We start from the raw sequence: 23787 nt of genomic DNA on the forward strand, positions 1-23787 counted from the left end.
CTGAAAAATTATCCTTTTTTCTAAAAGTCTGTAAATGTGACCGGCAACTTAAAGAACAAAATTGTATTTTGTCATAATAATAATAATAATAATAATAATAATAATAATTATTATTATTATTATTATTGTTGTTGTTGTTGTTGTTGTTGTTGTTGTTGTTGTTGTTGTTGTTGTTGTTATTATTATAGGGTCTTTATGTTACAATATAAGGCATCCTTGAGGTGACTGTGTTTTTGATTTGGCACCATACGAATAAAACTTAAAATTGGAAAATTGAACAATAATGTTTAGTGTGTGGCTCTCACTCTTAGTGCTATAACATAGACGTGAAAGTGAGAATTTTGGGGGGGTCAAGGAATTCATTTCTGACTCCAGAACAAACTATACAAAAGGAGTGAGTCTTGGAAGTAAGAAATATCAGATTACATTATTTTGATTTTACATAATAAAGTGGTAATAATGAACATTCACACTTCTATTACTTAAGAAGTTCCCTTTTTACCCAAGCCAAAGTGAGGGAAGAATGTCAAGGATTCTGTTCCTATCCGAAAAGTCATTTGATTTAAATTTGTGATAAATGCTTTTCTTTTTTCTTTTTTTTCCTGAGCACTGTCTTATCTATGCGCCCTCATTATTTGATCCTTATTTATTAAGGTCAGTGAGATATTATCTTGCTGAGGTAGAAACTGTATTTGTGAACTAAGGGGAAGGAGAGAGAATCGTTTTTAAAAAATTCAAGGTACCGTACCAGAAATCGAAACTTTTTCAAAATCTACAAGTATGCAATTATACTAAGCAACATTTATATAAGAAATGCACCCAAAACATAATACTTTGCAGGGGTTGTTACATTTGCAAAAACGGTATAAACATCTCAATTCAACGTCTGCATAACAATGATCGCATGGCATTTTGAACATCCACTGACTGACTCTACATTGGAGTGAGTGTTTCTTTACTGTTAATCATTTTTACTTTTGTCTCCCGTTGATTTAACATCTCCTTGATTACTTCGTTTTTTTCCATTTTGTCAGTCATGCATATAAAACTAGGGCTACAATTAAAAGCATACTTATTGATTGACTGTCACAGGCTTCTAACGGATGATCACTGTTACCAGTGAATTTCAGAATAAATCATTCCATTAACTTTCATTATATTGATTATAACTGATTTTGGTGACACTAAAAGGCTTTAATAAGAAGCCAATCATGAAAAAAATCACACTCCATTAAACAATGTCTTATAGCAGCAGCAAGGAGTAAGCATTACTGTCTTTGTCTGTAATCTTACTTGAGTATCTTGAGGGGAATCGAGGTATCTTTGATGGCAACGATGACACCACCGTGGTCCAGATACAGGATATGATGCTCCTCCTCAAACACCTTTCAAAAGCAACATATTTAGAAATAACAAAAGGCATGACAGTCAAAGGCTAATAAACAATTTGAAATGATAGATATAATATACTTTTTTATCCTCTCAGATTCTCCTCAGTGGAAAGCTGAAATGGTGAGGTCAGAATGGGAAGAGTGAAGCAGTATAAAAGAAGAATTAAGATAGAGGATGTGTACCTGTCTCCACGTCTTTCCGCAGTCTGAAGAGATATACATTTCTTCCTTATACTCTACTAGCTTGGAGCCCAGGTTACCTGAAGGCACAATGAGGAATGGAGAATTTTATCAGGCATGAAGTGAGCCTTCATGTGGGGCAGGCAACAATAATGGATTCAAACTGTGTTAGGGATGCTAGAAAGGGAATAACTGAAGAGACAAAGTCACAAAGGTTGAGCGCTCCTCGAGAACTTTTTATTGCTGTGTGTGGGGTTTTTTTGTTTGTTTTTTTTACATTTGGCCAAAAGGAGAGAATATGTTTGAATTCTGAATCTGCCAAAATTAGCTAAGTTATAAAAAAGGATTTATCTCTTTCTCTGATCAAAGCTGGAGGCGTATATTTGAATATCGGAATAGATTTTCTGATTTAGTAAAGTTACGCTTTAAACCCGAATATCTTAAGGATTTAGAGTTTGTACTTCTTTTTTAAATTAAAATGTAGCTACAATGTGTGTGCTTCAGTAACACGTCACTAATTTTAATAACTTTTTTGGTAATGTTGTTGCTATAAAGTTTCCAGACAACCAGTGAAGACCCCAACAGGTTATACAGACGTATGATGTATGTTTTGTGAAAAATTAATTTAGCCAATGAAGATGTCACCCACTGGTTTCTGGACTAATTCGGAAGGTTAAAGGTTATTTTTTGGTTATTTTTTTCAGATATCAGTGGAAGAGTGCTGGAGAAGTGGGCAGCCCTGGTACCTCCTAAATAAGAGTCCACGTATTTAGGAGCCAGGTTAAGGCAGGTACTTAAGGGGCCAGGATGTCTCCTTCTCCAGGCCTCTGTCATCTTCCCCCAACCTATGAGGGTCATACACGATTCCAGTAAGGACTCGAGGTGGTATACCGTAGGCTATGGTTATAGGGCCATACACAGTCCAAAATCAACCAGAATCGGGTTTGCCTCGGGAATTTGGTTGAAGCATGGTGGGTGAGTATTAAGTGTGTGAATGGGAATGTGCAAATGTAGTACCACTTAAATTAAATATAAGTGCAAAACAATGACTACAACTATGCCTTACAGTATGCATCCACTGATTCTAAGTATAGATTGGACAGAATAATAAGTTAGTGGGGCAATATCTGACGGTGTGCTCTGAATGCTGATGTGAGGTCATGTGATACTGTAGAGAGGGACACTTGTGTTGGTGAAGAGAACACCAGTTGCTGGTGGTGAAGAGCTGCTGGGAAATGGCTTTTCAGGCAGCCCATTACAAACCCATACCTGGCCTGTAAACTATGAAAAGAATAGGCCTGATTTTACTGGCATTTGTGCTAGTGCAACACTAGCATTTGTGCTAGTGTTGCCTATCCTGTCCTGAATGCCAGCTGGTTAATCCAGTGTCTATGCCAAAATCACCTCGACACCTCCTAACCCTCATGGAAGTCCCAGTCAAGTGTATTATTATGAACTTACACAAGGTAAGAGCTTTATTACAGGGGACCAAGTCAATTCAAATGAACTTATTCTGCTCTACATAAATAGACAAGAGCCTATTTAGGTCACACATATTCCCAAGTGGGGATTGTTTATTATGAAGTTGTGTGAACTGACAGAGGCAGAGCAACTTAGATTTACCATTTCAACTTCCTAAAAGCATGGAAGAAGGCGAAGCTTGTGTCTCTGGTGAGCTAGGTGAACGTGCTTCCCTGTGATAACCATCTCTCACCGGCTGAGAGTGCATATATAGCTAAGTTGCAACTGAGCTATATCTGATGCGTTTTTTCACTGGGGCCAGGTTGCACTAACCTCATAAAGTATATTTTGGTAACTTTCCCAAGGCTGTCAGTTCAGTTACAACCCTATAGGCTGCAAAAACACCAAAGCAAAATGGTTCTCAAAGAATTGAAGGCAATGCTGGAGATGGGGCATATAAGAGTCACTCAGTTTCTGATATAGTCCCATTGTTCTTGTTGTGGTTGTCTAAGGGTGGGCCTAGCTTGGAGAGCATGGCACACCTTGATGCAGCTCAGTGTCCTGTGGTAACTGTGGGCAGGGATAGCTCAGTAGGTAGAGTGGTGGCCCCATGATCGGAAGGTCGGGGGTTCGATTCCCCTGAACAGCTACCCTGAGGTACCCCTGAGCAAGGTACCATCCCTACACACTGCTCCCTGGGCGGCCAATGGCTGCCCACTGCTTCACTGAATGAATGGGTTAAATGCAGAGAGGAATTTCCCCACGGGGATCAATAAAGTACACTTTCTTTCTTTTCTATATAAATAAAATTCAATTCAAAAACTATACTGTGTGTCTTTGTTTCTGTGAGAGTTTTTTTTTTTTAAGCAGAAATGGGCTTTAGTAGAAAATCAAAAGTGTGACTTAAATGGCTTGTTTTCTCTTTTTCACAAACAGACACAGGCAGCTTACTCACTGACTTAATTTCATTTTCAAGCCTTTTTTGCTTTCTGTCAGCAATGCCCCCACAAAGACAAATATAGTAAAGTATCCAATAAATAAAATTGCTGGCAGTTTAGTAAACTCCACCTTGTGTAAAAGTCCCCAGGCATGAAGCAGTGTGGCAGCAGTTTTATACTCCACCACTGCACAGACAGAAAGGAACAGCCAAAGCTTTTCCCTTGGTAAATTAACTGTATTTTTTCTCTGGAGGAAAGGGGTTTTCTTGCCTAACCATGCAAACTCTTTACATAAATACTGTGCAAAAATCTTGAGCCACACCTTATTTCTTTATATTTTGATAGGAAAATGGGAAATTGCTGGGAAATACAATATAAAAGAAAAAAAAACTCAAATTTGTTCAGTTGTAACAAACTTTATTCACCTTTATTCTTCAGCACAGCCTGAATTCTCTTAGGCAAGCTTTCTTTTTGTCATTCCTTTAAGTTGTCTTCAGGAATAGTTCTCCTTGATACTTGAAGGACATTCCAAAGATCCTTTTGAGATAGTGGCTGCTTTTTCTCTGTTCTCTGCTAAGATGACCCCACACTGATTCAGTTACATTGAGATCTTAGCACTGGGGAGGCCAATACATGACTGGTAACGTTTCATCGTGGTTTTTTTATAATTAGGTATGTTTTTACTGCATTGGCAGTTTGTTTGGAATACTTGTTACACTGAACAACAAACCATCTGTGATGGTTTGGTACTGAATTTCAGTCAGTGGTGTTGGAGATCTTGTCAAACCTGATGAACTTATGAATACAGAAAACACTGTCTGATTTTGATCTGGCTTGCAATATCAAAAGTGCCTGGAAAGCAATTGGCTAATGGCCAATCATTTTTCAGCCCGATAATTATCCCAAACCCACTTCCAATGCTGTAAAAATATACCTGGATAGAAAAACGCACAGTTGAACACTATCACACATGGAACCCAGAACTTAACATTACTGAAGCAGTGTGGGAAAGGAAAAAAAGGCAGCTAACATCCTTGGAGAGTTTAGGCTGTGCGGAAGAATAAAGGTAGTCATCTCGAATCTTGACTTTCAAGCTAGACAAAATTGTACAAACTCTGGGTTTTGCCTTTTAAATTATATTTACATGATATTGTATTTGTACAGGTTTCAATAGATCGCTACATTGGCAAATGAAGACTCAAGACTATTTCATTGGATGGATGGCATGGATAGACTTTTCCATCTCACTTTATATTAGGGGCTTGCTGCTGTACTGCTTCCATGTCACTCTACCCATCCTCCTCATTCACACCAGCCCTTTGCATGTCCTCCATCACAGCATCAGCAAATCTTCTCTTTGATCTTCTTCTCTTCCTCCTGCCTGGCAGAGCCATATTTAATATTCTTTGTCCAGTATATCCACTATCCCTCCTCTGCACATGTCCAAACCATCTCAGCCTTGGCTCTTTGTCAACCTGAGCTGTCCCTCTGATACACCGATCTACTCTGATATACTGTAAGTTTCGGGCTATAAGGCGCTACTTTTTGCACAAGCTTTGAACCCTGCGGCTTTTAGTCAGGTGCAGCTTTTCTATGGATCGTCCATGACTTTTGTGATATCGTAAGACGATTGTTTTGGTTGTTCCGCTGTTGTACGGCACTACGTTGCCTGGCGGAAGGGCATGTGATCAGACACACAAGAGTACAAGGGTACAAGAGTGGTAACACTGGTCACATGTCCGTCCGCCAGGCAACGTAGTGCCGTATGAAGTAGCGCGAAAAACAAACTTGATTAGCAAGGCTCTCAGCGAGGGAAATAGAGCTGCTGCACGTATAAACGAATCAATGGTGAGACGCTGGAGACGCCAGCGTAAAAAACTAGCTCAGTCCAAAAAGACGAAAAAAGCTTTCAGAGGAAATAAGAGCAGATGGTTTAAACTTGAAGACTGGATGAACACACAGAGAGCAAACGGGCGAGGTGTTTCAACTGTGCAGATCTGATTAAAAGCCAAAACAGTCGCCAACGAAATGAAGATAGAAAATTTCAGAGGTGGGCCATCCTGGTGTCACAGATTTATGAAACGAAAAGGACTGTCCATCAGGGCACGGACGACGGTGTGTCAGCAACTCCCTTCCGACTACGCAGAGAAAATAACAAACTTCCGCAAATTCACACTAAGAAATAAAAACAAATGTATTCCATCGGACCGGATGAGATCATAAACATGGATGAAGTGCCGTTGACGTTTGACCTGTTAATAAGCAAGGTGAATCAACCATCACGGTGAGAACCACTGGCCATGAGAGAACAAATTTCATTTGTGTGCTGGTCTGCACAGCATCAGGGTTTAAACTTCTGCCAATGGTGATTTTTAAGCGAATGACTATGCCAATAGAAAAGATCTCTGCTAAAGTCAACAAGAAAGGGTGGATGGTGGAAAGCGTAATGAAGGAGTGGCTGCAAGAGTGCTATGGGAAGCGACCTGGAGGATTCTTTCCCCCAAAAAAAGCGTTGCTTGTTTTGGACAGCATGAGGGCCCATATCACAGATTCTGTGAAAGCAGCCATTAAGAGCACAAACTCGATTCCAGCTGTGATTCCTGGAGGCACAATGAAGCACCTGCAGCCACTCGACATAAGTGTGAATTGTGCGTTCAAAGTAGCACTACGCGTTCAGTGGGAGGCGTGGATGATGAGCGGCGATAAATCATTCACCAAAACTGGTTGCATGCAAAGAGCAAGTTTTGCCCAAGGCTGTCAGTGGATTCTGACAGCATGGAGAAGTGTGAAAACATCCACGATCACCAACAGATTTTGAAGGGCTGGACTGCTGCGTGATGTAGAGGGGGACACCGCCATGGCCCTTCAGAGGGTGTTCAACTCCGACACTGACAACGAGGATTTCTTTGGTTTTGAAAGCGACAACGAAGGAGAGAAGCGGAGAGTGGATGACGAAGCCATCCTAAGCCTGTTTGTTTCCGACACTGGAGAAGAGGACTTTGGTGGTTTTAGTGCGCAGGAAGAAGAGAAAGATGGTGGTGAATGACTGACTTTTCTTCTTGTTAAAGCTGTGTCACTGCACCTGAGCCTAAAAGGTAGGCCGAATCTATTTTTCTGGTGTGCTGTAGGTCATTGTTATACACTACATTTGTTACTCGTTTATAAAGCACAGTACATGTTTCGTACTTGTAATTACCTGTACTTGTATATATTAATCAAAGGGATGTGTTCCCAAACAGCCATCTCTTTCCTGATAATCCCCTTTGTGCATATTCTCTTACATATGGTAAGTAAACATTAAAACACCTGCGCCTTTCAGTCAGGTGCGGCTAATGTATGTACAAAACAGAATTTTCCCCTGATTTTAGCTTGTGCAGCTAATATTCAGGTGCGCTTTGTAGTCCGGAAAATACGGTACTCATTTCTAATCTTGTTTATCCTGGTTACTCTCAATGAAAACCTGCTCCCTACTCTCACTATAGATCAAAATGTTGTCTGCAAACATCGTAGTCCACAGAGACTCCTGCCAGACCCCAACCTGACTCAGACCTCAATCACCACAGAAAACAAGAAGGGGCACACAGCTGATCCTGGATTTAATACCACAGCCACCTTGAACCCCTCTGTAATTCCTATGACACATTTTGCCATTGTTTTGCTGTCCTCATACATCTCCTGCACCACCCTCACATACTTCTCTGCAAATCCCAACTTCCTCTCAGCACCCTATCATACACTTCCTCTAAATCTACAAAGACACAGCCAACCCCTCTAGAACATTCAAGAAACAAGTTACATAAAGTGAAAACAAGTGGAGGAAGCTCATAAAAAATTACATAAATAAAAATAGGTTTACTTACCAGCACCCATAATAAGACCGGGAGCAGAGTCTTTGGTGTGGACAGTCCCAGACACATAGGGGTTGTCTGCCCAGCGCAAGTGGAGGTGGAGGTGACAGTCCGGCTGCAGAGGAGACACATGTAGAAAGAACTTAGGAAGCACTCAGATCCACCCACCAAAACAATGTTCAATGTGGCCCAAAGTACTTAGAGTAAAATAGTGGGTCTACTGAATACCGGAGCACTCGCTCAGCAATATTTAATGAGTCTTACGACAGATACCTGATTATCCCACTGCAAACTAATCGCAGTTCAAAAGGGTTTTAGTTCTGTTAATCAAACTGTATTTGTGACAGATATTTAATGAATGATAATTCATTTCAAATATGAGAATCAGAGTGGAGAGTCACCAGTGCAAACGTTAGGCATTTTATGAATTACATTTCCACTTGTTGCTTCAAACCCTAATGCCGAGGATGTTGACTGCAGTTTCAATAGAAATGTATTGTTTTGCACAAAAGATTGTCATGAACTGTTTCTGATAATATATCAAAAACCAGTGTTTGCAAATAGCTGGAAAGCAAGTTTGATCTATAAGAACCTGAAGACTTGTTGGTTGCATCAGATCATTACTCACCAAGATCCATCTCTGTTTTATGAATTACAAACAGTATATTACATCACTTTGGCTCATTCCAAAATAGGGTTTTCAGTATGCTTTCTCATAGATTCCAAAGCAGTGAAGACAAATTGTTGGTTAGGTAGCACAGGACATATTCTTCAGCAGTGTAAGTTAAGTACCATCAGAGGTGTAGTGCTGTTTGTCTAAACACTGTTTTAAAAAATGTTAGTGTGTCTGACTTTACCTGTACCAACTGTACCTACAACTAGCTGTTTTACAACTACTCTTTCAAGAATTTCTGAAATAAAAAGAAGGCTGGCGATTGGCCTATAATTAACTAAAACAGCAAGTGCTGGCTTTTTAAGTAATGGTTTAATTTTTGCCACCTTAAAAGCCTGTGGCATGTAGCATGTTACACTGATCACATTTAAGATCGACGCAATCATTAATGGTAGGAGTTTTATAGGAATGGGGTTTAAGAATGGGAACAAATTAACCTTTTATACCCTATGTAATTTTGCCAGTGTCTGGCTATATGTGCTTTGTGCAGAATTGCTCAGTAAATATATAAAAATCTTTTAGCATCTGCACATTTCTTTGTGGTGCTTCGTGGAGCACGCAAACTACAACACACCGCATTCCGAAACGATAAACTTCTCCTGTGTATAGAGGTCATTTCTCTTAACCAGTCTCTGTCAGGTAATGGCTACAGCTGACAGCACGTGCCTGTTACACTGACATATAGATAGTAGATAGTACATCTGCTATCTGGCTTTGTCTATCTCTGTGAGTTGTGATGTCAGTGAGGCAATACATGTGATGTCAGCTTTTGAAATAAAGCCGCCTCTCTGACTGATAGATGTAATAACTGGAATCCAGGCAAGGTAATTCTGTTGAGGTATGGAAGAGGCTAAAGGGAAGAGAGGTCAATATCAGAGCGACCAACCACGGCTCAGAGATGGTAAATGAGTCTCAAACTGATATCTGTGTCCTACCTCCAGATGTGTCAGCTGACTGAAGCGATGGTTCAAATAAAAGAACAGACTCACACCCCCTCTATCTCCCTGCGAGGTATGATGTATGGATATCAGACTGCGGGTGAATCATTGCTCTTTGCTGACTAGCCTACCCCTACAGCAGCAACTTTGACAAGATGGATGGCAAAGCTAGGAGGGCATCTCAAACACATCCTTCAATGTACAACACTCATCCTTCCTTCGCTTACTTTATGCTTACACTCTGAACAACCTAGTCAACAGGTCTGAACAGTCTGATTGATTGCTGCTTGTGCAAGATTGCATCTGCACTTCAGTTTATAGATACAAAGTCTAAGCCAAGTGTCTACTACTACTATGTACAATATGCATGACTATGTGCAGTACTAACGTACTCTGTAAAAATCTGTATTGAGTACAGACTAGTTTGGTTAGATGGATGCTTACCGCTTTGCAACTGACAGGTTTGCCATTCATGTCAGTGGTAGGTGGGGCCAAGGGTTCCCAGTCACGTCCTTTGTTGTAAGTTATTACAGTTGCCACTCTTCCATCAATTTTCTGGTTTGCCAAGAAGACTCCTTTGATTCCACGTACCTGACAGAATGAGATAGATTTTTCATAGCTTGGGTTAATTTTGCAAAAAGTTATTTCTGTTGCCCTTTTAAAGAAATCTTTGAACATGATGCAAGTCATTTTGAAAAAAAAATGTGGTATATATGTAACTACTGCTTAATCTTCTGTCAGCTGCTCCCTCTAGGGCAGGGGTGGGGGAACTCCAGGCCTCAAGGGCCGGTTCATTACTTGGCCTCTGGAGAACTTCAAGACATGTTGAGGAGGTAATTTAACCATTTAAATTAGCTGTGTTGGGTCAAGGACACATCTAAAACCTGCAGGACACTGGCTGTCGAAGCCTGGAGTTCCCCTACACCTGCTATAGGGGTTACCGCAGCAGATCATCTCATCCTATCCCTAGAAGGTCACCCCGAATGACAATCTTAATATATTCTACCATCTCTATCTCTGCCTCCTGTCTTTTTATTAATGTCACCATCTCCAAAACATACATCATACTAGGTCTCAGTACCCTCTTACAAATCTTTCCTTTCATTGTGTTGATGCATGCTCAATCATCCAGGTAAGGAAATCCCCCAAAACTGATTCTGGATGATCATGTTTACTGTAAACCAACACATACCAGTATGTAAGATTTGATCATTATCATCCACTGGAGCACAAACTGGGTGTCATCAGGGCTATACAACACAGAGTGAACACAATCCCCACGGATACAGCAGCCAGGGAAGCAAGAATCACTTGGATGTGCGAGGAAACATTTGTCCCACTGAAAAAATTACGTCCAGATGAACAGAATCAACTTTATGGGCTTTCCTTTTATTCTTGCTACCTCTCACAGAACAAGAATTTATGTTAACTACTAAAACAAAATGTGACACAGATGCTAAAATAAAGACAAAGTTGTAAATTCAATCAGCTGACTGACAGCAGCTTAACATTGGCTAATACTAAGCTAGAGGTCATGTAAAACAAATTAGGCTGTATTAGCCAAACCCTTGTATGTAGTTCAACAAGCAAAGGGAATGTTCTCTTCCAGCTGAGTCACTCAGTAGAACACATGTGGTATGGGATATCTCGCAGGATCTTTTTGGTGTAGTGGAAGTAGATCTTTTTTCTTTGCTCACTGCCCCTACTTCTCCATAACCAACTATTATTGCACCTCTGGGGATGAATGCGATAGCGCATGTTCCTTGACATGTTCCTGTATGCCTTTCCCCCAAAGGAAATGATACCAGTAATTCAAGAAAGAGTGTCTCAGCAGTGCCTCTCTCAGATTCTAGTGGCCCCTTGGTGACCAGCAAAGCTGTGGTATGCAGAGATAATCAGTGTGTTGGCAGTGAGGCCGTCCTCTCTGCAGGACCTCCTCTCTCAGGTGGGAGGGGAGGTGATTCATCCATGCTCAGAACTATGGCAGCTGCATACTTGCCTGTTGAGAGGTCAAACTTGGTAACCAGGTCTTCACCCACATGTGGCGGCAAAAATTTAGAGTGCTGGAGCTTCATATACTAGAGGCTTGTATGCATACAAACAACAGAACTTTGAGCAATGGAGCCAAAACCGACGCATTCTCCCATTCCAGTGCTCTATTGTGGATGTTTTAAAATTCCTGCAGGGACTGCTGGATAAAGGTCTTACCTTTTCTATCATTAAATTTTTTTGACATCTATATGTGCTAATCATAATTGCTTTAATGGGGGTCACAGCAGGTATACAGTGCACCAACTGAATCTTTAAGTCTGTATATATGAAGTTCCTTTCATATAAGACTACGTTGCTTCTTGCTTTGGGTTCTACAAAGCCAGTTGGTGACATTCATGCTTTGCCTTCTTGAACACAGTTTTCTGTTGGCCTCGGAGTTATACTATGTATGAATGTAACATTTACCTAAGGTTATTCCTGTGGCTTGTAGCTCTCTGAAATTTGAGCTTCTGAGTTTCTGCCTCCTTCCTTTGGCTTCTGAGGAGCAGAGGAGGCTGCTTTTTCTGTGTCTGGTGTGAGTACTGAATATATACATTGACTGCACTCAGAATGTGTGTTTATCTGACCAGTTGATTGCCTGCTTTGCTAATCCAGTCAATAGTAGAGCTCTTTCTAAACAGAAGCTCTCCCAGTGGATTATGAAGGCTTACTGGCATAACGCTCCAAGAGTCTCTCTTTGCCTCTGGGTGTGAGAGCACATTTTATTTATTATTATTGTATTATTTTAGGTATTTATTCTGTTATGTTGCCCGGTCTTATAATAGAATACACCTTGAGGCGACTGATGATTTGGGGCTAAATAAATAACGCTGAATTGAATATGAGGTAATGAATGAGAATTGGGAAATTCAGGGGCTCTTTTTAAAGGGGTCATTGTGGATGATATTTATGCTGCAAACATGTTCAATTCTATCACTTAGAAGTGATCGCTCCTTCATTACCTTATTTTGTCCTTTCTGCTTAGTCTACAATGCACTAGGTCCCACTTAGGTCTGGTGGCTGCTTTCCGGGGCCTGTATATATTTCCCACACTATATGTGTTGTACCAAGTAAAATGACTGAAAAGGAACAAAGTGTGATGTCTGTAACTTCTGTTCCCTCAAGGAGCAGAATGAGGTAGACTTTCAGGATACTCCTCTGTGTAGCATAGCTCAGTGAAGGGCAGCTACAAAACTGAGGGATGACTGCGATGACAGGGTTGTGTAAGTGTGGGAAGAGCTGCGCATATGTCATCACATCATCTGCCTTAAAGGTGTGAATACAGGTGTCTTTGGCCAGGGCATGCAGGGGTGTGATAACCCACAATATACAGTATGTGTTTTACCTCATTGATGTCCTACAAGGAACAGAAGCTATAGACATTAACACTTTGATTTATTGCTTTTTTATGTGTGCTAGTTCAGTTTTTAATATTACCGGTACTGGTTTTATGTTGTAATCTAGATAAAGGAATCTAAAACTGGAATTTAACGTAACTTTGAATTCCAGAGTCTGAGTCATAATATCAAATAGAATATGCCGTTTAACCATCATTAAGGTTTAAACCACTGGACTGTTAAAGTTTAATTCACAGAAATCAATATCTACTGCATAGTTTTTGTGGCTGTGATATTGTTAGCTTTAGGTTCTGAAGATAAAATATAAAAGACTGAAACAATAATGAACAAAAACATTTAGACCAAGCCAGGCAGCATATCAGATATGTCTGCTTCTATAGCCTTCCTCAGCTCTCAGTGGCACTGATGTCCACACAAGAGAAACAAATCGTTTAAATCAAAGTACATAAGCCTGCCTGTATTCTCTTTGTACGTCTGGCTTCAAACCTCTTCCTGTCTGTATTTTATAGTCCTTCTGCTTCAATCTGTCTTTATTCATCCCACATATATTGTTCACCTCTCTATCTATATCTACAGCCTGTGACGAAAGCGCAGCCCAGAGCAAGGGATGACACATGGGAAGGAGGAGATGATCCACTGCCTATTCTTTCCCCTCTAACGCTCCCTCTCTCTTTCTTCCTCCACCCTTTGTGTCACGTCTTCTGTGCCCATTTATCTGGAGAAATTGGCAAAAGACTCAGGACATACACAAATGAACAAATGCATAGCATAGCTGCCTTGTAATGTGAAAGTTTTCCTGGCATGCTTAATGTGGAGAAGAGTAAGGAATTAACGTTTAACTTGGGTTTATACAGGGAGTGCAGAATTATTAGGCAAATGAGTATTTTGTCCACATCATCCTCTTCATGCATGTTGTCTTACTCCAAGCTGTATAGGCTCGAAAGCCTACTACCAATTAAGCATATTAGGTGATGTGCAACTCTATAATGAGAAGGGGTGTGGTCTAATGACATCAACACCCTATATCAGGTGTGCATAATTATTAGGCAACGTCCTTTCCTTTGGCAAAATGGGTCAAAAGAAGGACTTGACAGGCTCAGAAAAGTCAAAAATAGTGAGATATCTTGCAGAGGGATGCAGCAGTCTCAAAATTGCAAAGCTTCTGAAGCGTGATCATCGAACAATCAAGCGTTTCATTCAAAATAGTCAACAGGGTCGCAAGAAGCGTGTGGAAAAACCAAGGCGCCAAATAACTGCCCTGCCCATGAACTGAGAAAAGTCAAGCGTGCAGCTGCCAAGATGCCACTTGCCACCAGTTTGGCCATATTTCAGAGCTGCAATATCACTGGAGTGCCCAAAAGCACAAGGTGTGCAATATTCAGAGACATGGCCAAGGTAAGAAAGGCTGAAAGATGACCACCACTGAACAAGACACACAAGCTGAAACGTCAAGACTGGGCCAAGAAATATCTCAAGACTGGTTTTTCTAAGGTTTTATGGACTGATGAAATGAGAGTGAGTCTTGATGGGCCAGATGGATGGGCCCGTGGCTGGATTGGTAAAGGGCAGAGAGCTCCAGTCCGACTCAGACGCCAGCAAGGTGGAGGTGGAGTACTGGTTTGGGCTGGTATCATCAAAGATGAGCTTGTGGGGCCTTTTCGGGTTGAGGATGGAGTCAAGCTCAACTCCCAGTCCTACTGCCAGTTTCTGGAAGACACCTTCTTCAAGCAGTGGTACAGGAAGAAGTCTGCATCCTTCAAGAAAAACATGATTTTCATGCAGGACAATGCTCCATCACACGCGTCCAAGTACTCCACAGCGTGGCTGGCAAGAAAGGGTATAAAAGAAGAAAAACTAATGACATGGCCTCCTTGTTCACCTGATCTGAACCCCATTGAGAACCTGTGGTCCATCATCAAATGTGAGCTTTACAAGGAGGGAAAGCAGTACACCTCTCTGAACAGTGTCTGGGAGGCTGTGGTTGCTGCTGCACGCAATGTTGATGGTGAACAGATCAAAACACTGACAGAATCCATGGATGGCAGGCTTTTGAGTGTCCTTGCAAAGAAAGGTGGCTATATTGGTCGCTGATTTGTTTTTGTTTTGTTTTTGAATGTCAGAAATGTATATTTGTGAACGTGGAGATGTTATATTGGTTTCACTGGTAAAAATAAATAAAGGCAGCACGGTGGCACGGTGGTTAGCACTGTTGCCGCACAGCAAGAAGGTCCTGAGTTCAATTCCAACTTCATTTCTGTGTGGAGTTTGCATGTTCTCCCCGTGTTTGCGTGGGTTCCCTCCGGGTACTCCGGCTTCCTCCCACCGTCCAAAGACATGAAGGTTGTGGGGATAGGTTAATTGATAAATCCAAATTGCCACTAGGTGTGAATGTGAGTGCGAATGGTTGTCTGTCCCTGTGTGTTGGCCCTGCGACAGACTGGCTATGACAGCTGGGATAGGCTCCAGCGCCCCCCGCGACCCTGAAAAGGATAAGCGGAAGCGAATGGATGGATGGATGGTAAAAATAAATAATTGAAATGGGTATATATTTGTTTTTGTTAAGTTGCCTAATAATTATGCACACACAAAATATCCCCCTAAAATAGCTAAAACTAAAAACTACTTCCAAAAACATTCAGCTTTGATATTAATGAGTTTTTTGGGTTCATTGAGAACATGGTTGTTGTTCAATAATAAAATCATTCCTCAAAAATACAACTTGCCTAATAATTCTGCACTCCCTGTATGTCCCCTGATCACTCAATATGGGTTAGAAGAGCTGTCCAGAAAAAATGACCCAGCTTCCTAAGCTTTGTAGCTTTGCCTGCCACCACCATGACCTGGGCTGGAAAACAGTTTGATTAAAAGATCCAAACGGGGTGCATTAATGGGTGGGTTATAAGGACACAGTGTACCCCTTCTGCAATCAACAGGAATTTTCTGTCATAAAAATAGTTTTTACATTTTGTCATTTTTTCTCCCTATTTCCCTCTTAAACCCACAGGTCTGCTTACAAAACTCTTTATTTTAATACTGTTTTGTGGAACTATAACAACTTTTTAGCCTGACTTCCTCATAAGGGACACATATAAAAACAGAAGACTTTAAAACATGTATTAAGATTCAGAGTCAAGAAACTGGTGTTTAGTTTAGAAAGAAAACATAGAGACGTTTGAAGTAAGAAACTACTTTGAAAATGGCCTGTATTTATATAGCGCTTTACTAGTCCCTTAAGGACCCCAAAGCGCTTTACACATCCAGTCATCCACCCATTCACACACATATTCACACACTGGTGATGGCAAGCTACATTGTAGCCACAGCCACCCTGGGGCGCACTGACAGAGGCAAGGCTGCCGGACACTGGCGCCACCGGGCCCTCTGACCACGACCAGTAGGCAACGGGTGAAGTGTCTTGCCCAAGGACACAACAACCGAGACTGTCCAAGCCGGGGCTCGAACCAGCAACCTTCCGATTACAAGGCGAACTCCCAACTCTTGAGCCACCATCGCCCCACTCGTTTCTCACAACAAAAAGTTAAAGTGCTTCCTAACATTCACATTACTCTTTTCTATTTTAAACTTTGCGCATGTTCAGGTCAATGAACATGCGCAAGGATATGGTTAACAATATTCTCTGTTTTTCTTGTACTGATTGTGTATTATAATACAGTTGCCCAGGCTTTGGATGTTATTTCATTAGAGAAATAATAGCAATTTGACAAGTAAATCACTTTTAAAGTGTTTTGAGTCTTTGTGCTTTAAAATTACAACCCCATCTTACCTCCAGAATGTCAATGAGAACATTCTCTTCTGGCTGCTTGGTGCTGCGAACATTTTCCAGGACGATGGAGTAGTAGATGCCTTCGGGATCTGACTGGTACAGGTTGTATGTGTCTGACTGGTACCACTCCTGGAGGGCGAGGAAGACCTGGTTCTCATCTGTGCTCACTATCTGAACATCCTAGAGAATGAAACAGAAAAATTAGTGCTCTTGGGAGTGAAACAAGAGAAAAGAAGCGTAAAAGAAGGAAACTGAATAAAGAGAATAAAGGGGATGGAATAACAAAGTAAGCTCAGAGAAAGAAAAGAGAAAATAAGGTAATAATGACAGATAATGAATACAAGAGAAATGACTGACAAAGAAAATGAAAGCAAGTAATGACAGATGGAGAGAAGACAGAAAAAAGAAACTGAATAAAGAAAAGAAAGGAGAGTGAGAATAGATAAATCAGTAACAGAAGCAAGTGTAATTCATAGAACTTTGACAGTGATTTGCAGCAAGCCAGGGAACATAATCGGATAAATACAAATGTAGAGAGTGAGGAAAAAACTCAACAGAAAACGGGGGAGATGACGAATAAGGGTTCTACCCACTGAACACTGTTTCCTGGAGTGTAGAATACCGTTAGGTGTATCTGACAAAGCTCTTGAGACTCTGATGAAAATGGTTTCATCACTCATGAAAGACTGTAATGAAGGATCAAAGAGCAATTCAGCACTTTCTCTCTATTAGTGATTACATTAACATAACATTTGGAGACGAAGCCAAGAAGGTGTGTCTATAATCACTGACACGCTTCCATCTTGTTTATGAAAAACACTCAAGCTCAATTACCCTTAGATTTATGGTGGTGGTTCCAAGTAATAGCAATATTGAAAGCCATATGCTGATCTTCATATTCATAAAGGTACTCTTTCTGAGTCACTCAGCAGCTTTCTGCAAATTGCCACAGTGCTGATTATGGACGGATGCTGTCTCAGGACCCATGGTGACACATTTGAAAGGACTGGGTACCTTTTAGCTTAATTTTTTTACTGTGCAGAATTAACATTGTGACCTGAAAACCACTAATGCTTCCCTGAAAGTAAAAAAAAAGTTCGATTTTTGAATCCAACAGAACTGTGAGCAATAAAAGACTTAACAACTTAAACACTTGTAAACACAAAGCTTTTAAACAGGACACATGGTATGGTCTTATAAGAGACTCTTGAGTCTTTTGCTATTTATGGCAATGCCAGCACACCTATTGTACCACAGTGTGAGATTGGTGCAAAAAGTGTTAAGCAGCTTATTAAATACAGCCGTATTTGTTACTCTGGGAATGGGAAGAGACAATGTTTGTATATAAAGAATTCTTCTTCTTTTATTTATTAAGGGACAAAGGTTAGCCAAGCCTGCCTGGCCAAGTGTGGAAAATGTAATTGTATTGCATTTGTATCCTTGAGCAACATACTGAATCCGTGTGTAAGTTCAAACAATAATGTAGACAGAACAATAGCAAACAAGGCAAGCAGTGCTTGTCTTGTGAAATCTAAAAATTGACATTAGTTCAAATGCAGCTGTTACGGTTGTTGATATGGCTAGGAGACGCTCCCTGTGGGAGAATGCTGTTGTTTCCCTTTCCCCCTTCCTGTCACGTCTTTCGGGTTCTGGGTGACGCAGCTGAGTAGCGTTACGGCTCGTTAGCCACGGGATCAAAACGGCCGTGTCTCACACGCTAGCCCCCCCTTCCCTGCGACACGCTACGGCAGCTCGGAAAGGTTGAGCGGACTTCTGGAGGCTCTGAGCGGCGTGTGTGATAGTGTTTCTGTGCCCCTCTGCTGTTTGGGATATTGAGATCGCGGGGGACTGCCGTGGAAGCAGGTAGGGGGTTCTCCGCCATTTTTGTTTGACCAGTTTTCTCCCGTTTCATGGAAAGCCAGGGAGGTCGGGGTATTACTTCCCTGATCAAGAAAAAGAAAATACGACACCTGACCTCCCTGGTGTTTTGTTACTAGAATGGAGGAGGGTTTTTGTTTGTTATTTTGGCCTCGGAGACTCCGAAGCTTTTAGCTTCCCGGCTCAGCTGTGTGCTGCAAGTATTTTGCTTGGCTTGGTGAAATAAACCCCGTGAGCCTTCCAGTGACTGGTTTATGCGCGGTTACACTCTTTTCCCGTGTTCTTCCACTATTCCGAGAAAAGGTTGCACCTCTGGCCAGTGGCTATCCCGGGCTAAAGGGGACGGGGCGTAACAGTAACACAGTCTCTCTCCTTTCATCTCAAACAGCATTCTGTCCCACAGCCCCTCACCTTTTTGCATCTATCCTTCAAATCATTGCCAACTTGGGTTGATCTGATATCCTCGTGTTGGTGTTGTTCCCAGATCATCATACTAAATGTTGTTCCAGGATCAACATTGCAAGTGACCAATCAGAATGTTGTGACGTCATAGTTTTGCGACTTCGGGAAAAACCGGCGTAAAACAAAAAACTGTACTTAAGCTGCGTGAAACCGCCTCTGTCCGCCGATCAACAGACCCTGACCCTAACCCTAACTGTAACCCTTTAATAAACAGGAAACAGAATTGATATTGTCCTTGCAACATTGGAATTTCATAAATGCACGAATGGCTTGGCGCGCAAAGGAATAATGTCACAACAATGTGATTGGTCACTTGCAATGTTGAACCTGGAACAACATTTTCATGATGGTCTGGGAACAACACCAACACGAGGATATCAGATCATCCGCCAACTTGTGGCTGCAGTTGACTATTGACAGTGCAAGCAGTCTCGACTCTGCTTTTGGCCAGATTCAGGTGCGTGTCCATATCCCGTTAAGAATGGCTTTAACTTTTCAAGTTCAAATGCAAACTGTGGCTGTTTGTGCATGGTGTGTGCATGGTGGACAAATCTCTGATCAATTCCCCTCTTTGATGGGGAATTAATGGGAAACTGAGATGATGCCTCTGCTTTCACTGTTCTGAGATCAGTTGCCAGAACAGAACTAGGACTAGCAATTAAACAAGCACACACTGATACCTCAGCTTTCTTTGTACTAACCATCTTGGTCAACATGTGTGATGAAGATGAGTTGGGAGTAGTGTGAAAGGCACATCAGCAAGAAAAGCCTTGATGGTGCAGGGAAACCATCAGCTCCTGCTAAATCCTTCTTTATAAAACAGTCAATTTAAACAAATAAGGTGGTTTCCAAATACAACATCTTGTATTTGTTTATAATTCCATATTCACACTTATCAATGTCACACAATGCTTAAACCTATTAATTCAGATGTGATTTTAAAAATGTTAGAAATACATTTATTCTTTTTAAAATTAAGATTTAGGTCTTTTTCTGAGCTAAATAGTCCTACCCTACTGAAGCTTAAAGAGAATATAAAGTATTTAAAATGGGCTCAGTTTCAAACTTCTGCAAATAGACTAATGTGACTAATGGGGAATATTTTTCTGCAGGAGTACTTTTACTTTTTGAACCCGACAACACAAACTTTTGTGTCTTGAGGGGTTGTCATAATGTTTTCCTACTTTTGCTTGATAAATGGCTCTGAAAGAAATTCCTCCAGCAATTTTCATTGTCAGCAAATGGAAAATATTTGGGTGACAAATACAAAAGTAATATTTTACAATTCTTCAGCCGGGAAGGAGTGCAAAGAGGTGAAGATGTACAGAAAGAGTCTATCAGCATTTATTAAAGAATATCAAACAGGCAGCACGAGACAGATTAATCTGGTCTAACGTCCCTTATTAAACAGGCAACTCATTCCAACTCTAAATTAATGAGGCATACAGCAAAGTACAAGCTCTTTTTTGAGACACATAAGATTGGTGTCTGTGTGAAATTGGCTGTATGTTAGTTGGACAGGGACTATCTACGAAGTGCAACATCAAACGGCACAATACCTAAATATTCAACTGTAACTTCACTTTTTCTGTATACAGCCCATCTCTGCTGGTTCCACCTGTCCCCAGTTACTTCCCCGTGTCCTTTTTAGTCCTGGCTTTGCCTCACAGTCCTCGTCTGGATTTCTGTTTCATTTGTCTATTGGACTTTGAGTTCTTCTGGACTGTCTTATATGCTTTTTCAGCTCAGTTAAGTTTGTTTTTGTGGTCATTCTTATTCCTGCCAGTGTCTGCTAACTCAAAACAAATTAGTCTTTATTAACATCTACAGACTTCTGGCACTGCTCATGCATTAACATGCAAGACTGCTGCTCAAATTACACAAGACTGTGACAATGGCAATCAGTAAGTTAAACATTTAACCATAAAACAATGTCAAAATGCCTAATCAGCAAATCAAGTTGCCAACACTCAACCACAAACCATCAAAGAATATAACTATTATATGATGAAAGTAGAACATCGTTTGTTATGCTGCACGTTCCAGGCAGATATATTGTCATTCCTGTATAACACATTACCATGCAACACTGCCTCTAAATGAAAAAATAAATGAGCAGTCTTCATAATGACACCATCATGTTTCAGTTCAAACACAAATATTCCACCTCATTTACTTCTCCTTGCATCTTCAACTCCATATACCTTTTCTTTCTTTCTTCTTTATTCCAGTCCTCCATTAAAGCCCTGCGCTGCAGCCTGTTTTTGGCTGACAGTTCATCTGAGGCAGCAGTATGGAGCTTGGGAGGAGTTGGAACTGAAAAATGTCTAAACTTTAGCTTCAGATGCCTTTTTAACATTCAGAGATAGTCCTCCACCTACCAGAGGGACTAAAAAAACAACACAAAAAGAAGAAAAAAAACAATCATACACCAACACCAAGGACTGTTGGGGTGACAATGTAAATATATGCAGACAGTATTCATGGAAATGCTTGGGTGGAAGACCTCAATTTAGTGGCCAAACAGAGTAGGAAGGAAAAGAATATCCTGTGACTCAACTCAGGAATCGGATGTGATAAAGATGGAAAAAAGCACTGTTGTCTCAATATAGGTAAGGGTTATTAAAAAGGGAAACACATGACCATATTTAATGGCCTGAGATACTACAGTGGGGCAAAAAAGTATTTAGTCAGCCACCGATTGTGCAAGTTCCCCCACTTAAAATGATGACAGAGGTCAGTAATTTGCACCAGAGGTACACTTCAACTGTGAGAGACAGAATGTGAAAAAAAAAATCCATGAATTCACATGGTAGGATTTGTAAAGAATTTATTCGTAAATCAGGGTGGAAAATAAGTATTTGGTCACCTCAAACAAGGAAAATCTCTGGCTCTCACAGACCTGTAACGTCTTCTGTAAGAAGCTTTTCTGTCCCCCACTCGTTACCTGTATGAATGGCACCTGTTTGAACTCATCATCTGTATAAAAGACACCTGTCCACAGCCTCAAACATTCAGACTCCAAACTCCGCCATGGCCAAGACCAAAGAGCTTTCGAAGGACACCAGGAAAAGTATTGTAGACCTGCACCAGACTGGGAAGAGTGAATCTACAATAGGCAAGCAGCTTGGTGTGAAAAAAATCAACTGTGGGAGCAATCATCAGAAAATGGAAGACATACAAGACCACTGATAATCTCCCTCGATCTGGGGCTCCACGCAAGATCTCATCCCGTGGGGTCAAAATGATCATGAGAACGGTGAGCAAAGATCCCAGAACCACACGGGGGGACCTGGTGAATGACCTGCAGAGAGCTGGGACCAAAGTAACAAAGGTCACCATCAGTAACACACTACAACGGCAGGGAATCAAATCCCGCAGTGCCAGACGTGTTCCGCTGCTGAAGCCAGTGCATGTCCAGGCCCGTCTGAAGTTTGCCAGAGAGCACATGGATGATACAGCAGAGGATTGGGAGAATGTCATGTGGTCAGATGAAACCAAAGTAGAACTTTTTGGTATAAACTCAACTCGTCGTGTTTGGAGGAAGAAGAATACTGAGTTGCATCCCAAGAACACCATACCTACTGTGAAGCATGGGGGTGGAAACATCATGCTATGGGGCTGTTTTTCTGCCAAGGGGACAGGACGACTGATCCGTGTTAAGGACAGAATGAATGGGGCCACGTATCGTGAGATTTTGAGCCAAAACCTCCTTCCATCAGTGAGAACTTTGAAGATGAAACGAGGCTGGGTCTTCCAACATGACAATGATCCAAAACACACCGCCCGGGCAACAAAGGAGTGGCTCCGTAAGAAGCATTTGAAAGTCCTGGAGTGGCCTAGCCAGTCTCCAGACCTCAACCCCATAGAAAATCTGTGGCGGGAGTTGAAAGTCCGTGTTGCTCGGCGACAGCCCCAAAACATCACTGCTCTCGAGAAGATCTGCATGGAGGAATGGGCCAAAATACCAGCTACTGTGTGTGCAAACCTGGTAAAGACCTATAGTAAACGTTTGACCTCTGTTATTGCCAACAAAGGTTATGTTACAAAGTATTGAGTTGTATTTTTGTTATTGACCAAATACTTATTTTCCACCCTGATTTACGAATAAATTCTTTACAAATTCTACCATGTGGATTCATGGATTTTTTTTTTCCACATTCTGTCTCTCACAGTTGAAGTGTACCTCTGGTGCAAATTACTGACCTCTGTCATCATTTTAAGTGGGGGAACTTGCACAATCGGTGGCTGACTAAATACTTTTTTGCCCCACTGTATGTCCCACATTTTTTTTCATCAATAAATCCTTATTGTAACAAGGATACATGCAATCTTAATTGTCTTTTAATTTTTAACACAAAAACAAAAAGCAGAATTGGTGAACAAAAAAAAGCCCAAAAGCGTTTTTGGTCGTTTCAATGTGGACACACAACTCTGTGAAAATGATTGAAAACACTAGTGTGGACGTGTACCGTTTTCAGACGAAAACGCTGTTTTCAAATCTATCTGGGCTAGTGTGGATGTAGCCTTAGTGGGTTACCATGTGGCTGTGAGTGTCCTTTCCACACTCACATGCTTGATTTGCCTGCCTGATTGCGTGAGGCTGATCTGCCAGTCAACGATCAAGAATTCTGGAAATTGGCAGATTCTGGTCCCTTGTGGTGGGTGAAACTCTTGAAGTGGCAACCACTAGTGCTGAAAAATGAAGCAATTACAGAACTGATAGTTTCTCAGGTTCCCACTTGAGGCTTGTACTCATACACTCCCATGTGTAAAAAAAAAAAAAAAAAAAAAAAAAAAACAACAAAAAAAAAAAAAAAAACAGCCCCATTTGCTTAATATATA

The 23787-nt window shown here is 41.1% G+C and overlaps 1 protein-coding gene across 6 annotated transcripts in view; it reads right to left on the reverse strand.

Moving 5' to 3' along the window:
- sorcs2 (sortilin-related VPS10 domain containing receptor 2) overlaps nt 1–23787 on the reverse strand; it is a 361031-nt gene that overhangs the window by 27258 nt on the left and 309986 nt on the right. For all 6 annotated transcript variants that reach the window (XM_026160590.2, XM_026160585.2, XM_026160578.2 and 3 more), the window contains exons 9-13: nt 16603–16782; nt 9874–10020; nt 7831–7933; nt 1575–1651; nt 1294–1385 (exon numbers count right to left, since the gene is read on the reverse strand). In XM_026160590.2, coding sequence (XP_026016375.1) covers nt 1294–1385; nt 1575–1651; nt 7831–7933; nt 9874–10020; nt 16603–16782 — 599 coding nt within the window. The remainder of the gene's footprint in view (nt 1–1293; nt 1386–1574; nt 1652–7830; nt 7934–9873; nt 10021–16602; nt 16783–23787) is intronic.

The sequence above is a fragment of the Astatotilapia calliptera genome, chromosome 3, assembly GCF_964374335.1.
Source record: "Astatotilapia calliptera chromosome 3, fAstCal68.1, whole genome shotgun sequence".
Classification (NCBI taxonomy): domain Eukaryota; kingdom Metazoa; phylum Chordata; class Actinopteri; order Cichliformes; family Cichlidae; genus Astatotilapia; species Astatotilapia calliptera.